Source organism: Schistocerca cancellata, chromosome 4 (assembly GCF_023864275.1).
Source record: "Schistocerca cancellata isolate TAMUIC-IGC-003103 chromosome 4, iqSchCanc2.1, whole genome shotgun sequence".
Taxonomy (NCBI): Eukaryota; Metazoa; Arthropoda; class Insecta; order Orthoptera; family Acrididae; genus Schistocerca; species Schistocerca cancellata.
The window spans coordinates 677,469,813-677,487,964 of record NC_064629.1 but is presented as its reverse complement, the minus strand read 5'-3'; the positions used below and the strand labels follow the sequence as shown (position 1 = coordinate 677,487,964).

The window sequence follows — 18,152 nt, the reverse complement described above, 5'->3', positions numbered from 1 at the left end:
TGGAGAAGCTACTTAACTAGGAGGCAGCGGCTCCAAGGTCTGAAAAGCTGACTGTTGCCGGAAGGGTGGTTTTAGTGTCAATCCAAACAGCATCCAAAAAAATGGCTCTGAGCACTATGGGACTTAACTGCTGAGGTCATCAGTCCACTAGAACGTAGAACTACTTAAACCTAAGGACATCACACACATCCAGGCCCGAGGCAGGCTTCGAACCTGCGACCGTAGCAGTCGCGCAGTTCCAGACTGTAGCGCCTAGAACCGCTCGGCCACACCGGCCGGCTCAAACAGCATCCAAATGACGTCATATGGCATAGGGTGACACGGCGGTCGGTTGGCATCAACTATGTTTATTCTCCTGGCTTAAAGTATATTTTGCCGTGTTTTTCGTGAAGAAATCTGAACTGCTGCGTGTCAAATCGAAATTACTCCAAAAAACGTAAGTACCAAAGGGAAGATTACCTGAAAAATTCAAATTTAAGCAGAAATCGGACAAAAGCGCAGTCATTAGCAACGTTTTAAATTAGAGAAACGAAAATCGTGTGGTAAAATTGATGCGTATTTTTAGTTGTTGCGAACACTGATTTAAAATATCTTAAATAACAGTACAGCAATTAGCGTCTCAGTGGCCGCACAAATGACACAGTACCTGTGTTACTGTTTTATTAGAGCGCTTTGGACGCCCCGAACAGAAAAAATTCGCAACTTGTCACGCAGAATCGAAAGCGGAAAGGAGGTGTCTGTTGTTAGTAGTGCCAATCTAGATAATGTCGGGCAGCTACTGTGCACTAGGCGACAAACGAGACAACGTACACAACGGACGGACGCATTAAAATTCCGTCTGCTTGTGCGATAGTAATCAAACGAGCGATCTGACGGTTACCGAGTACTCGCCTCAGCTCTGCTGAAAAGCAGAACGTGCCCTACGTGATTGTCAACGAAGCAGTATAGCAGCGCCGTTATGCCTGCGTGCAGAAGCTGTCAAGGCTGCAGCGGTCAACGCTATGGACACCACGCACTATTAAACCATACTCTCCCGGGCCTGACGCCGAACACACACATCACCACCCATCTAACTGACTAAAAATCGTTACCAAACAAACCAACATACAATTATCCAGCCGTCAATAGTTAAACTGGCTCGTTACACCTAGCGAATCTTTGTTACCAATTATTTTACCAGCCGGTCGCTGTGGCCGAGCGGTTCATGACGCTTCAGTTCGGAACCGCGCTGCTGCTACGGTCGCAGGTTCGAATCCTGCCTCGGGCATGGTTGTGTGTGATGTCCTTAGGTTAGTTATGTTTAAGTAGTTCGAAGTTTAGGGGACTGATGACCTAAGATTTTAAGTCCCATAGTGCTTAGAGCAGTTTAAACCATTTTTGAATTATTTTACCTGAGAGATTGGATATGCGTCGAGGCTAACAGATCTACACAGTTGTGCCACCACTTGGACGTTTCCCGCAGTTGAATCTAAACTCGATATATTTCAGGTAGCGATTTTAGAACACTCCACAGATGCTACTGTTTGCGATATCGAGGCACAATTCCTCCAGGTGGCCACTGTCTACCCTTCGCCAAACAAATGCAGATTAGTTTGTTTCATCATCAAAAATGTTTCATATGGCTCTGAGCACTATGGGACTTCACATCTGAGGTCATCAGTCCCCTAGAACTTAGAACTACTTAAACCTAACTAACCTAAGGACATCACACACATCCATGCCCGAGGCAGGATTCGAACCTGCGACCGTTGCGGTCGTGCGGTTCCAGACTGAAGCGCCTAGAACCGGTCGGCCACACCGGCCGGCTTTCATCATCATACTTTAAAGTTCACTATGTACCTTTATGTAGCAGAATCACAATGAGTTGTAGAATTCCACAATGACTTTTCGGAAGAACATCACATGGCTGCATGATTGGGCTTACAAAAAGAGAGGATGATGGTCCTTCAGTGATCACAACGCATAAAAGTACTTGTTTTGCATGCCCAAATATTAAAATTGATCACTGTCTAATAGTAGACGTCGGATTCAGGTACACACCGGTACGTATAGAGTTGCTTTTTTTAAAAAACACCCATGACGTTATACAGTGTAGTCACAGTAAGATTGGTTCAGAAAGTTTTCCTAAATCTGACACTTTAACAAGGTACCTTAATGGAGTACTGTTCCTCACAGAAGATGCTGCAAATGGCTATCAGTGACATCGAAGTAGTGATATACGTGATTTATCAAATTGCGAGACGCACTCGACACCTCAGCCTGAGGGGTTTCAGCAAAAGCCTTTTCAATGTTCTGCTGTATCTCGTCCGGTGTGTGGGGATTATTTGAGTACACCTGACTCTTCAGTTTTCCCGACGGGTTCAAAAGAAAACACAGAATGACGAATCAGACGATCTTGGAGGTCAGTAGAATTTGCTGCCTTTGCTAAGTGTTCTCTTCTCTTCTTGCCGAACACCTCACGAACTCGTGTGAAGGCATCAACATGTGCGGTGTGTGCTGTTTATCTTGCTGAAAATATCCAAGCAGTCTTTCAAGTTCTGACATTTGATCCATGAATTGATTAAACAGGTTCCGGGCGTACCATTCAGCACTAACAGTTAACGAGCCAGTCTTATTTCGGTTACCCCATAGGTGCACACATTCCACCTGGCGACGGTAAACTAAAATTATTCCTGTCCTCCAATTCTGACTAAGGCTTTTAAAAGGTTTTTCTGCGACTGTAAGGTTCATGCAGGATCTTCACATCGTTGTGACTGAAAAGAACCTAGACCCATACCTTCACTTAACGCATTTTGAAACTTAGCTTTTAATAATGTATAATAATACACTGAAGAGCCAAAGAAACTGGTACACCTGCCTAATATCGTGTAGAGCCCCTGCGAGCACGCAGAAGTGCCGCGACACGACGTCGCATGGACTCGACCTCGACTAATATCTGAAGCAGTACTGGAGGGAACTGACACCATGAATTCTGCAGGGCTGTCCATAAAGCCGTAAGACTGTGAGGGGGGTGGAGATCTCTTCTGAACTGCAAGTTGCAAGGCATCCCATATATGCTCAATAATGTTCATGTCTGGGGAGTTTGGAGACCGGCTGAAGTGTTTAAACTCAGAAGAGTGTTCCCGGAGCCACTCTGTATCAATTCTGGACATGTAGGTTGTCGCATTGTCCTGCTGGAGTTTCCCTAGTCCGTCGCAATGCACAGTGGACGTGAATGGAGCAGGTGATCAGACAGGATGCTCACGTAAGTGTCACCTGTCAGAGTCGTATCTAGACGTATCAGGGTCCCATATCACTACAACTGCACACGACCCATACCATTACCGAGCCTCCATCAGCTTGGACAGTCCCCTTATGACATGCAGCGTCCATTGATTCATGAGGTTGTCACCAAACCTGTACGCTTCCATGCGCTCGGTACAGTTTGAAACGAGACTCGTCCGACCAGGCAATTAGTTTCCAGTCATCAACACTCCAATGTCGCTGTTGACGGGCGAATCGTAAAGCTATGTTTCGTGCAGTCATCAAGGGTACACGAGTGGGCCATCGGCTCCGAAAGCCCATATCGATGATGTTTCGTTGAATGGTTCCAACGCTGACACTTGTTGATGGTCCAACATTTGTACTTCTGTCTTTTTGAACGATTCTCTTCAGTCGTCGTTTGTCCTGTTCTTGCAGGATCTTCTTCCGGCCGCAGCGATGCCTGAGATTTGATGTTTTACCGGATTCCTGATATTCACGGTACACTCGTGAAATGATCGTATGGGAAAATCCTCACTTCATCGCTATCTCGGAGATGCTGTGTCCCATCGCCCGTGCACCGCGTATACCACCACTTGCAAACTCATTTAAATCTTGATAACCTGCCATTGTACGAGGGTAACCCCAAAAGTAAGGTCTCCTATTTTTTTATAAGTACAGAACTCTGTTTGTGTGGCAGTTGGTCACACTGTTATGAAGAATGCTTCACACGCTGTGTGTAAACAGGCACACGCCGCGCTCAGGCGCTCAGTCTTGGCTTGGCAGCCGTTGAGAAAGGAGCTCCCGTTGAATGTTACCGCCAAGTTCGAATTGCGCTCAGTTATTCGGTTTTTTAACGCAAAGGGCACTGCGCCGATTGAAATCCATCGCCAGTTGACGGAACTGTATGGTGAGTCGTGCATGGATGTCAAAAATGTTCATAAGTGGTGTAGAAAGTTTGCAGCTGGTCGGACCGAAATTCACGACGAACAAAGGAGCGGGAAACCGTTAATTTCTGAGGAGACAGTGTTGAAGGTTGAGCAAAGCATGCGTGAAAATCTGCGGATCACTCTGGATGATCTCTGCACGTTGGTTCCTGAGGTTTCCCGAAGCACCGCTCACAGAATTTTAACGGAAACATTGAACTACCGGTAGGTGTGCGCAAGATGGGTGCCACGCATGCTGACTGAAGACCACATGCGGCAACGAGTTGATGCTTCCCGCACATTTCTTCACCGCCTTGCAGCCGAACAGAACAACTTTCTGGACTGGTTAAGAGAACATTTGGCCGGAAAGCGATTCAGCTCCGACGACGAGGTGAAAGAAGAGGTTCATAACTTTCTGAACAGAATGGCGGCGAGCTGGTATGACATGGACATAGATAAACTGCCACAGCGTCTACAAAAATGCATTGACAGAAATGGTAATTATGTCGAAAAATAGCTAAATGTTCAAGCCGTAAACTGATGTAAACCATTGTAGAAATAAACAGGTCTATGTGCTTATAAAACATAGGAGACCTTACTTTTGGGATTACCCTCGTAGCAGCAGTAACCGATCTAACAACTGCGCCAGACGCTTTTTGTCTTTTAATGGCCTTGCCGACCGCAGCACCGTATTCTGCCTGTTTACATATCTCTGTATTTGAATACGCGTGCGTATACCGGTTTCTTTGGGGCTTCAGTGTATGATATCAGTAAACTGTAGGAGCATCGAAGGTAAGGTCACAGAGTTAAAAATGGTTCAAATGGCTCTGAGCACTATGGGACTTAACATCTGAGGTCATCAGTCCCCTAGAACTTAGAACTACTGAAACCTAACTAACCTACGGACATCACACACATCCATGCCCGAGACTGGATTCGAACCTGCGACAGTAACAGTCGCGCGGTTCCAGACTGAAGCGCCTAGAATCGCTAGGCCACATCGGCCGGCTTCACAGAGTTAGTACCCCTTACAGAAGCCCAGATAGATTTAGCAACAGAAAGCTGGTTGAAAGAGAAGTGAATACTTACAAAATTCTAAGTCCCAATTGGAAAATTTATCGTATGAATAGGTTAGTCGGCAAAGAAGTCAGCGTATTTACTGCAGTAAAGAGTTCGATATTATCTTGCAAGATTGTCGCAGATTCAGAATTTGAATTAATCTGGGCGAAGTTAAGCATGGAAGTTTGGTCGAAACTGGTAACCGGATGCTTTTATAGACCACCTGGGTCAGGAGCTGTAGCGATAGAGCGCTTCAGACAGAACTTGCAGACTATTAAGAACTACATTATGCACACAACTGCATTGGTATATTTTATTAGAGGCGGTCGATTTCAGTCTAGGATCAAACCGCCATCGGGTCCAAAAAATGTCTCAGCTACGCATTTGCGTAATTCGAATAACAGCTCTATATACGTAACATACATGTCCATATAGCCAGCTAGATGTTTGCGTATGGTAATCTCATGCATGAGAGTGGCAGGATTCATCCGACCATATGACTTTCTTCCATTGCTCCTTAGTCCAAGTTTTATAGCTTAGGAACCAGTTTTTCCTGTTACGGCCATGTGCATCACTTGACAAGTTATTTTCTAATTTCTACTCGTCCTGTAGTTCCCTTCTTATGAAGCTCACTTCGTCTCGTTTTGTTGCTGACAGGATTCGTGAGTGCGACATTCAGTTCTGTTGTGACTTTCGCAGTTGTCGTCCTCTTATTTTTCGTTACAATCCTCTCCAATAACAGTCCGCGCTGTGACTTAGTTGTGACGGTACCTGCTGAAGCACCAGAGACTTATGCTCCTTTGTTTTGGGGAACACCCACCGTACGAACACTGACAATTTGCCCACATGCGAATTCACTTAGCTCTGACGTAATGCAGTCACAACTACACAGAACACTGTTCTGATCACAGTTGACACTTGTAACGTATTTAAGACATTGCACAGGTGTCGTTCGTAGTCAGATACAATAGCGCAACCGGCAGTCTTGCTTAGCATCAGGTCCAGAACCGCGTAGCTGCTACGGTCGCAGGTTCGAATCCTGCCTCGGGCATTGATGTGTGTGATGTCAAATGGTTCAAATGGCTCTTAACATCTGAGGTCATCAGTCCCCTAGACTTAGAACTACTTAAACCTAACCAACCTCGAACCGCTCGGTCACAACGGCCGGCTGTGTGATGTCCTTAGGTTAGTTAGGTTTAAGTAGTTCTAAGTCTAGGGGACTGATGACCTCAGATGTTAAGTCCCATAGTGCTTAGAGCCAGCCATTAGCATCAGCATTTATGTTCAAGCATGCATTTCTCGCGGTGCTCCCATACATTTGTCAAAGTCCTGTAGATGTAGGTCATTAGTGAAGGATTCATATAAATCATGTTATAGCAACATAAGAACATGCTGCCTTGTAACTTGCATTGTACTTCGATGAAGACGTAATAGCAACCTGCTGTCTAATTAATGTTACTCCATACAATGACTTTTGCCTTCCTGGCGTAAGTAATTGTGTCAACATGTTCTCGTGGAAAATAAAGGGTAAATATGCGTGGGAACTATTCTAACGAATGCATGAGACTGAACTGTTAGGTCCTGTCGTGTAGAGGTACCAACCAGGCAACATATTAGCGTAAATCGATGTGTTATGGCTCGATAGCTAAGTTCTGCTGGGAAGGGCCCGCGAGTTGCTTCGTTGTCCGCCAGCATGGGAGAAGTTGACGTTGTCGGTGCGTCCGCTGTCGGATTTTACGTCGCATTAACTATGCAAGCTCCACTGGACAGACAGCGGTCGAAGCTAAGCTTTATGAGCGCAAGTTGCGCGTCTCAGCGAACTCAGTCATCCGCAATGGCCACAGGCGTCAACCATATTTGAACAGTTCGCTGCCAGCTTATATTCCTGCCAAGCGCACCCCTAATAAACGGGCACTCTTACAGATCCGCAGTTACGTCCCTCACGGTGTGGCAAACTACATAATAACGGGCTCTCATTTAATCGTGTATAAAACCGACTATTTGCTTTTAGTAACTCTTTTTTTGGCAAACTGATTATTTGATTCGCAATAACTATTGTTGAATGTATAAGAAAAAGTGGATATACTTAAATGGTTTGCTTGCGGTGGTTCATCCTAGTTAGTTATACTATTTTTCTGCGCGATAATTCGAACACCGACCCAGGCGTCTTCTTCAGGTGCTATGAGCTGCGCTGCTTTGCGTGCTCGCTGTCTGGGCACCCAAGTGAAGTACTGTTGGTGTTGCGCCGCTATTTCTGGAAGACTTCAACTTCTGGCGCTCACTAGGCCCTTTGATGCTCCTTTATTTTTGGAGCCCGCACTATTACTCCTTGAAATGCACATTTCTCAGCGTTTTCTAACTCTGGTATACAAAAATATCTTTATCTGTTTATTCAACAACCATTTTAACCACATCCTCCCTCGCCTGCTTTATTGTTACTGATGATCCTGTACAGGGTGAATCAGAACTCAACAGTCAAGCTTTCAGAGGTGATACTATGCATCAAAACAAGTAAAAAAGTCTTGTAAACATGTGATCTAAAGTGCGTACATTAAGAGCTATGAACACTTGTACTGTGAAACACATCTCTTCTACTGAACAAGTGGTCATAGCTCTTGAGGTAAGCATTTTAGAGCCCATATTTGCTAGACTTTTTCTCTTGGTTTGGCCTGTACTACCTGCTCCCTGAATGTGTAAGACAAAGAGGTTTCAGTAGAAGAGATATGTTTCACAGAATCGAAGATGAACAAGTGCATATAGCTCTTTAGCTATGCACTTTAGAGCCCATGCTCAATAGACTTTTTATCTTGTTTTTTCTTTTTTTTTCCCCTTAATACCATCTCTGAAAGTTTGTCGGTGTAGTTCTGGTTCACCCTGTATACACAACATTCAATTTAATTAACTGTGTTTTCAAAGTTAAGTGATAGACCAGTTACCGAGAACTTGTTACCTATCGATAATACAATAATACTTTTGAATATTTCATTTATAGCTCTTTATGCTGTTGCAGCTCTATTGAACTTCATGATGATGCATGCGTCATCAGCAAAGAATAATGTCTCTTTTTTATCAGTGTAAGACGGAAGGTAATATATATAACGAGAACAGTAGTGGCCCCAAAATTGAACCCTGTGGACTGTTAATAGTAATTGTCTCCACTCGGAAGGGGAGTTTGGTGGCTGTGATGTTGCTTGTGACAGGAGAGGTCGGGCCTACAGTGCGGTTCAGAGGACTAGCCACAGGCCATCGGTATGGGTAGAGTTGTAAAACTGTCGTACGCTACCATACGTAGGCGTATACTGCGGTAGTTTTCCTAGTAGCCCTGGTCAGATAGAATCGACCCGCGTTACCTGTACGTTAGGTTTTTTGCGTACTCACTGGGCATTTTTTTCAAGTTATTGGCTTTCGGGCTGTGCCCATTCAACCATGTCAACAGTAATTTCAATTACGACGATACGAAAGTAAGGACAACTCAACACACCTCTGGGTCCCGGGGTCCCGGGTTCGATTCCCAGCCGGGTTGGGGACTTCCTGTGCCCGGGGACTAGGTGTTTGTGTTGTCCTCATCATTTCATCATCATCGTCATCATTCGTGACAATGGCTAGATTGGACTGTGTAAAAATTGGGACTTTGTACGGGCGCTGATGACCGTGCAGTTGAGCGCCCCACAAATCGAACATCACAACTCAATATGCAAGTCCTTAAGCAGAGAAAAATCTCCGACCTGACCGCGAATCAAACCCGGGCCTCTTCGCTTAACATTCCGCCGCACTGACTGCGCAGCTATCGAAGCGGACTGTACTGAGTTTTACGTATGCTATCACTGTTTTTAGGTTCCCATAGAAACTAGAAGCGATGAACATCTAGAAACGGAGTGAGGGTAAATAAAGGGCCGCGTAACCTACAGAACTACTTTGTTCTACATAGTTATCTTCCAGTCTATTACTTAAAAATTAACATTATTTATAGTAAAATTGAAATTTTCAACGTTTAATTCAGGTTTTATTCGAAAATTGTTTATTTGTAACTTATAAAACGCAATTTACATTCTTTAAGAATATAAAATATGCACTGGACTAGCACTGAATGTTATGTGTGGTTCTAATTATGTGCAATGCAAACAACCAAATAAATAAAAAGCAAAGAGAAGTCGTTGGATCCCAGTTCCTCTCATACACATTCATTTGCATTTCTTCCCCTAGCAATGCTACGAATGCAATTTTGTCATATGATGACATGATGGAGACCGTGGCTGTTGTTTGAATACCGTTACCGATTCTAATCGTTGTGATTCATCCTCAGACGGTTTACATGCTTTCTTTATGACATGTGGTGTATTTTTTACAGATTAATTGTCGTGAAACGTCGGTCTCGAGTGTTTGTATTCATGAAATTCGTCCAGCAGATGTCAATGCATTCCCACTGCATTCTTATTGTTGCAAACGTAAATTGTTCTCACTGAACACTTAAGATTTGTCACATGTTTTGATACATGTATCAAATATGTGGTGCGTGGTAGAAATCATCTCAGTGACAAATCTTAAGTGTTCAGTGAGAACAATTTACGTGTGCAACAATAAGAATGCAGTGGGAATGCATTGACATCTGCTGGACGAATTTTATGAATACAAACACTCGAGACCGACGTTTCACGACAATTAATCTGTAAAAAACACACCAAATGTCATAAAGAAAGCATGTAAACCGTCTGAGGATGAATCACAACGATTCGAAACCGGTAACGGTAGCCTTTGAATAAAGGAACTGAAAGTAAATTTGTGGCTGGTTGCTGTCCTAACAACATCAACAAATGCTACGAATACTACCGGTAATGCTACCGTTTGCTACTTCATTTATGTACTGTACCAAAACTACCGAACTGTAGTTTTGGTAGAGCGCAACTCTGGGTATAAGCTGTTGTTTATGGCGATTCTGTGATGTTTGTTGTAATGTTGCAGGTGTACGGTGCGCAGCGCCTGTCAGAAGGCGAGCCATTCGTCGCCAAGGTGGCTGTCGTTGGGCACAGGCCAGCAGTGCATCGACTTCGAGCAGGTGCTGCCCGATCGCATACCCGTGTCTCAAGTCACAACGGTAAGCTGCCGCTCTCTATAACAGATCATCTTACTAAAACAGACAGGAGTCTTTTCTCTGCACAGTGAAGATTTTGTTTCATATTCTCAGTTTTCTTTTATATAGGTTCCAGTTTATACAAGGGGAAGGCGCCTAAATTTTTCACCTCAAGTATCTTCTGTCTCTTTACAGCTATTTGTTATCTCATTTCACGTAGTCGAATATTGACCAACTCTCACGAAACAAAGATCAATGCCTTTTCGTAATTTCAAGAATCACCAACATCCAGGCGTTAACTTTTGTTTAACGAAATTTTGATTACTGAAGCCTCAAACTTGCAAATCTGGATGAGAAACTTTCAGTGATATAATTTGTGGTTTGCATACTTCTTAACAGCACTATTCATTTTTGTGCAGTTTTACTACAAATTATCGCATTTTTAGAAAGCTGCTACGGTTATTTCGGCTACTGCTCGTGACTCCGACGCTGGTTTCGTTCACGTCCAAACGGACTTTGTCACTTAGTAGTCCTACGATTTCCCTAGGCTTCTTTACTGTTTCTTTGAAAACTGCTGTCGACACTACTGTTATCTTCTCTAATGCTTAATTTCGATCGTACATCCCCCTTTTAGTACTTCTATTGCTTCTTCTGCACTGAAGCCAAACTGGTCCTGCAAGAACCTGGAATGTTGTTTGTATAGGATATTTCACGTTTAGTGTCTTGATGTATGTTATGAATAATACGTTTTTTCCTTTGGAGTTTGGTGTACCGCGATGGTGGAGATACGCACCATCGTATGCGCATTCTCGTTTTCCTTTTCATTAGGAAAAACGGGGCAGAAATAACATTATATTCGTGCCGTTGGAAGGCGTTACCTTTTGTGTAACTTAGTCCCCATTAATGAATGCAATGACAGACGAGAAACTTCTTATACACTTACAATGAGGCGACAAAAGTCATGGGATACCTCCTAGACAAGTCGTTGGAAATACCCTTCAGAAAGTTTCAGCCATTATGCCCCTATTCCGAAAGTGTTGTCGATTTTGTGCACGAATTGACCTCTCCATTATATCTCATAGGTGTGCCATATAGTTCGTGTCAGGCGATCTGTGTAGCCAAATCATTCGCTCGAATTGTCCAGAATGTTCTTCAAAACCAGTCGCAAACAATTGTGGCCCAGTGATATAGCGCGTAGTTATCCATAAAAACTCAATCGTTGTTTGGGAATATGAAGTTCATGAATGGCTGGAAATGGTCTCCAAGTAGCAGAACATAACCATTTTCAGTCAATGATCCATTTATCTGGACCAGAGAACCCAGTCCATTCCATGCAGACACAACCCACACCATTATGGAGCCACCACCAGCTTATACAGTGCCTTGTCGACAACTTGGGAAGCCGGCCGGAGTGGCCGAGCGGTTCTAGGCGCTACAGTCTGGAACCGCGCGACCGCTACGGTCGCAGGTTCAAATCCTGCCTCGGGCATGGATGTGTGTGATGTCCTTAGGTTAGTTAGGTTTAAGTAGTTCTATGTTATAGGGGACTGATGACCACAGCAGTTAAGTCCCATAGTGCTCAGAGCCATTTGAACCATATTTTTGACAACCTGGGTCCATGGCTTCGTGGGGTGTGTACCACACTCGAAACCTACCATCAGATCTTACCAACTGAAATAGGGACACATCTGACCAGGGTACGGTTTTCCAGTCGTCTAGGGTCCAACCGATATGGCCACGAACCAAGGAGTGACACTGCAGCCGATGTCGTGCTGTTGGCAAAGGCACTCAACGTCGGCCGTCTGCTGCCATAGCCCATTAACGCTAAATGTCGCCACACTTCACGCAGTGTTGCTTGTCTTTTAGCACGTACAGCTCTACGTAAACGCCGCTGCTCTCGGTCGTCAAGCGAAGGCTGTCGAGCAATGCGTTGCCCGTAGTGAGAGGTAATGCCTGAAATTCGGTATTCTCGGCACACTCTTGACACTGTGGCTTTCGGAATACTGAATTCCGTAACAATTTCCGAAATGGAATGTCCCATGCGTCCAGCTCCAAATAGCATTCCGCGTCTCAAGTTTGTTAATGCCGGTCGTGCGACCCTAATCATCTACATCTACATGGATACTCTGCAAATCACATTCAAGTGCCTGGCAGAGAGTTCATCGAACAACCTTCACAATTCTCTATTATTCCAATCTCGTATAGCGCGCAGAAAGAATGAACACCTATATATTTCCGTACGAGCCCTGGTTTCCCTTATTTCATCGTGGTGATCGTTTCTCCTTATGTAGGTCGGTGTCAACAAAATATGTTCACATTCGGAGAAGAAAGTTGGTGATTGGAATTTCGTGAGAAGATTCCGTAGCAACGAAAAACGCCTTTCTTTTAATGATTTCCAGCTCAAATCCTGTATCATTTCTGTGAGACTCTCTCCCATATTTCGCGATGATACAAAACGTGCTGCCTTTCTTTGAACTTTTTCGATGTACTCCGTCACTCCTATCTGGTAAGGATCCCACACCACGCAGCAGTATTCTAAAAGAGGACGGACAAGCGTAGAGTAGGCAGTCTCCTGAGTAACGTCGGAAAACTGTTCACATGAACCACCTAAGTACAATGACAGCTTCGTTCAAATGGTTCAAATGGCTCTGAGCACTATGAGACTTAACATCTATGGTCATCAGTCCCCTAGAACTTCGAACTACTTAAACCTAACTAACCTAAGGACAGCACACAACACCCAGCCATCACGAGGCAGAGAAAATCCCTGACACCGCCGGGAATTGAACCCGGGAACCCGGGCGTGGGAAGCGAGAACGCTACCGCACGACCACGAGATGCGGGTGACAGCTCCGTCAATGCATTGCTCTTTTATACCTTGAGTACACGATACTACCGCCATCTCTATACATGCATGTCTCTATCCCATGACTTTTGTCACCTCAGCGTGTATGAGACGCAGGAGAGTTGAAACCTTTTCGTAGCGTAGGAATATAATGTTATCGAGTAACAGATTTGAAAGTTGTTGTCTCACACCTCCCTGATCGTTAAGAGACTCCCCGTATAGCGTGCTTCTGACCCAATATGTCTGTATTTCATCGGCATTTGTTTTGGCACGAACGTCTTTTATCTTCTCCATTTATTTCTAAGACACATTCAGCAACAGGATAATTATTTCTTACTGGCATCCACTTTATTGCGGCTTCATTACGCTCTAGTTTTCTTTTTTGTTCGCTTCTAATCTCTTGACGACACTGAGATCATTAGAGATGGAATCCTAAGTTAGATTTCCTTTCAGTAGGTGGAGGGAATGGGCCCTGGCCTTATAAAAGGAATCCTTCACGGCTTCACGCCAAGGCAACAAAAATTTAAATAAAAACGCAGGGAGGCTACACCATGCTACTCGAGCGTTAACAGGCAACCTAGGTAGGGAAATTGTGTGGAACAAGTAACTCATTTCTAATGAATTTTGGTTATGACATGAAAGGAGAGAGAAAGCAGGTGGTACGAAACTCACGCCGCCTCTTTATTGTGACAGTAATCGAACGGAAGTTCAGTGTAACTAGTGTATGAATCAGTATGTTTCAGCCTGTTAGTCAATTCAGCCATTATGTTACTAACTTCCAAATTAAAGACAAATATTTGTGGAACCGTCGAACTCTGTCGCACAGTGTGACATACAACATAATAACGCCAGAATGAAACGTACTTGACAGATATATAATGGTGTTCAAGATCGAACTCTGTCTTCGGAAAACACGCCGCAGGAAATGAATTGCAAATTGTGTAGACAGCCGATGGAATTTTTCGTTTGACAATCATTTTAATGTACTCTTTTCGCTGGTCGTGCAGGGCCGCCTCTCATGCAAATTTTATCTGCGTCTCCATCGGCACCCCTGCGATTTACATATCACTCAGTAGTCGGTAGCGGATGGTTCACTGCATGAGCCAATCTGTGACGGGCCATGCGAAAGAGAATTTCTAAATGCCTCGTAGCTGGCTCTCGTCTCCGTCTTTTTCAGTTGTATCACCTGTCTCTTTTGCGCGCAACGTGTCAGCATTTCACACAGTGTACAACTGGTTTAACTAAACGACTCTGACAAACGTTGGTTGCGCGGAAGCCCTGTCGTTCCTCATCTCGTTTCTGGGACTTTGATTCTAAAAAGCCAGATGTGTAGCAGGGATGGCGGTTATCAACGAACAATCAGTTTTCAGTACTATCGTTTTTCTTTTCACACCAGTTTAACCTGACTGTTAAAACAGCTCAAAATAACCGGTTTTGAAATAACCTACTTTCGGTTGTTTATTCCTGTCATTTCCTTTAATAAACGTGGAAATCGAACAAAGGTTGAAAAAATTTGACTCAGTCAGTGTCAAGATACATAGAATCACACTATTAAATTAAAGAGGCAAATAAAAGAAAACGAAGCCCGTCCACCGCTCACTGCTTTTCTCGAAAAATGATAAGTGACTGAATGGTACAAAAAATCACCAGTATTCTCCTATTGATTCTAATTTTTTGAAACTCTGCTCAAAAAGCATGTTGTAATCGGGGATCATACCACCATTTGGGCATTACAAATAATCACGCTAAAGATGAAAACTGGGGTTCTGTTTTTCTTGTTGATTTGTCCGTTCTCAAGGAGTACAAGCAGATAAAAGGCATATTATGTAGACACAGGCAACAGATCAGCTTCTTTCTGTCTTAATGCTATGAATGAACTGTTCTTAAGTTTTTAATTTATTACTGTTACTATAACTGCCTTCCTCTTTTAGTATTTCATAAATGGCAGACAATCCTTAATCTTTTAAGGCAAATGTAGCACTGTACTTCACTGCTACGTCACTTCGTAAAAATAGTTCCAGCCTACACTTGGTACCATTCGCCGGCCGGTGTGGCCGTGCGGTTAAAGGCGCTTCAGTCTGGAACCGCGTGACCGCTACGGTCGCAGGTTCGAATCCTGCCTCGGGCATGGATGTGTGTGATGTCCTTAGGTTACTTAGGTTTAATTAGTTCTAAGTTCTAGGCGACTGATGACCTCAGCAGTTAAGTCGCATAGTGCTCAGAGCCATTTGAACCATTTTGGTACCATTCTGCAAGACAACGGATGTCCAGTGATGACAGCGGGAAGCTACGGTTTAGACCATGTGGGCCCAAATCTTGCACGCTGCACAACAGGCGTACCTTAAGGCGCGACATACGGCAACAGTGACATAATTGTCTCAGCAATGCTGTACCAATTCTTATGTCACCTGTTTGTTGCTCGTTTTTGTCTTCATTGTTATTAAAATAGCACTGATCGCTTTTCCCATTTCCTATAATAACGCAATATTTCAAACCAATTTAAATTTTACGAATAAAAATTACTCGTTTCTTAAAAAGGTTTGTTTAAAAGCGAAAAATTTTAGCACTGCTGCTATGGCTAACTGATGTTTCGCTTTTTACTCGGTTATAGGTAAAAAATAAAAAAAACACCTGTTCTAACCGAGATCAAACAAATACCGAAAAATAGCGGTTATTCAGAACTAAAATACCGTATCGGTTTTAACCGGTCGGTGTTTCCCATCCCTAATGTGCAGCTCTTCCCGGCGAGTTGCACATAAAATAACCGTATTCTTCCAAAAATAATGCTTTTGACGCTGTACATAGCATTCACGTCAGCATTTCGTCAGTGGAACATAAAAACGTGGAGACAACGAAGTCCTTCCGGACGCTACAGTAAAAATTTCTCGTCACGATTATTCCATTAAGTCAGAATGGGATTCTGTGCTCGAAGATCTCTCACGCTAATGATGTAACGCGTGAGAATCGCTCCCCTAACGACTCTTCCTTTTATTTGTTTGATTATACGCTCCTCTATGAGGGGGGAAGAGTAGTCAGGGGCAGAGTAATGAAGCTATACGGTTCCACGCATCACTTACTTGGAAAGCTCTTCACAGAAAATTCATTTTCATACGTGCGATTCAGCCTGCTGCTATGTTACAAACGTGCTCGCACATCATTTTCGCCCTATATAGTCGGTCGACTTCTTCGCTTATTGCATCGTTAATTTCCTGAAGTATATTTACATATGATGGAGAATTTTATTTACAAATGTGTATTGAGCACCATCTGGATTTTACTGGGTTTCATTTGCTATTATCGCATCACGTGTTCTGCTAGTAATGAACAGTCTGTCATTTCATCGATTTATTTTTTTCTCTTACTTACGATTAGTGCTGCAGCGTGTTAAAACAAGTGTCAACGCACAGTACTGTATGCTGCCTCTGTGTCATCGTAATATGGCCCCCGTGCTATTGCCATTAATACAAAATACAGTTCGTTATAATTTCTCATCACAATTTTTCGAACAATGGTAGTCTCTAGCGCTCTTTTGTTTCTGTGGTTTCGTGATTTGATTTATGATATAACTGTAATCGTCCCCGTCAGTTATGTCATAACTGAATGGTCAACTTATCTGACTGTCACACGGAGGACGATGTGCGATTGTCTGTGGAATTATCCGTGGTGGCAGAAACAGGCTCCACTAAGCCTTGCAAAATGACAGCTGAATTATTTGTATGAGAATTATAATTTTAAAATATTCCATTAACAGTCCCCACTTCCTCCCCTCCCCCAATCTGACGCAAAGAAACCCCTTTTCTCCCATATCCACTGTAATCAGTTTGTGTCTGACGTTTAAGGGCCGAAGTTGCGACCGATGTCTGCAGGCGGCTAGCATAGCTCTCCACAGCGAAAGCAAATCTTTTTAAAGTCTCTTCTCCTCTAAAAAAAAATTACGTAAAAATCCGAAATTAGCGTGTGTGTGTGTGTGTGTGTGTGTGTTACGGGTGCTCCACAACGAGGTTATTAGTGTTGAAATTAGCGTACGGTACAGATCTCTATAGCACCCCTCAGCATATCAATAATCTGTTCTTAATTTTAATTAAGGCTAAAGTTATAATTTCTTTAAACGTGTGGAATTTTCCTGTCAGATAAACAGCTTCAGACTCACCACGTCCTATCTCGAAACTACTGAATTCACGGAAATACAATTTTTCGTTTATTGCCAAAAGACCTCATTCTGCAACGGAGTACGTGGGATACGTGTAAGCTTCCGAGAACGGCATTTATTGGCCATTTTCGTCAATATATAACTCGTAACAAATATGAAGTTTGAAGTCTCAATCTTCTACAAAAACCACGGAAATAAAAGATTGTAAAAAACGGTCAAATGTTTTGTGAAATTATTTGTCTAAAAGTAAGTAATACTATAAATTAGATAAACATTTGATGCGCTTTTTGAGTGCTCTTTGAAATCGTGTACAGCGAATGAGACTCTACTGTCTGCATAATCCACCAGACACAGACAAATACGTGCAGTACTCTTCGAAATTCTAAAAGTCTAAATTCTCAGTCTGCAGCTTATTTCCTGTACATGATTTCGAGCATCAATCAGAAACGCATCAGGTGTTTCTCTAATCTATTTTATTTTTTACCTTTTGGCAAATCATTTCACAAAACATTTGACCGTTCTTTTTTCAAATATTTTTATTTCAGCAGAAGCTGTTCGTTAAACAGTTCAATTTCCACCAAATCACTAATAAATTTTTCTCAATTATCCTAATTACTCTCAATCAATTAAACTTTTTTTGTTTTTGGAGAACTATACTTCATGATGGTCAATTTGATACTCCCATTAGTTCATTTCCCACTCTTAGTCTGGCTACTAAATTTCAGAAAAAAATTCAGTGTGTAATTTCTAGGTTGTTTTGTTTTCGCCCCACTCAAACATTTGACCAAAAATTTTGTACTTTGCCAATGGTATAGATGTGTACAGTGCCTCTCTGATTCTCTTTCGACTGGTTTCATTACACGT

At 43.1% G+C, this 18,152-nt stretch overlaps 1 protein-coding gene across 1 annotated transcript in view; it reads left to right on the top strand.

The window, feature by feature from the left end:
• The window catches only part of LOC126184378 (plexin-B), a 981,143-nt gene that overhangs the window by 801,497 nt on the left and 161,494 nt on the right, over positions 1-18,152 (top strand). Inside the window, exon 5 of the mRNA XM_049926762.1 lies at positions 10,185-10,317. Coding sequence (XP_049782719.1) covers positions 10,185-10,317 — 133 coding nt within the window. The remainder of the gene's footprint in view (positions 1-10,184; positions 10,318-18,152) is intronic.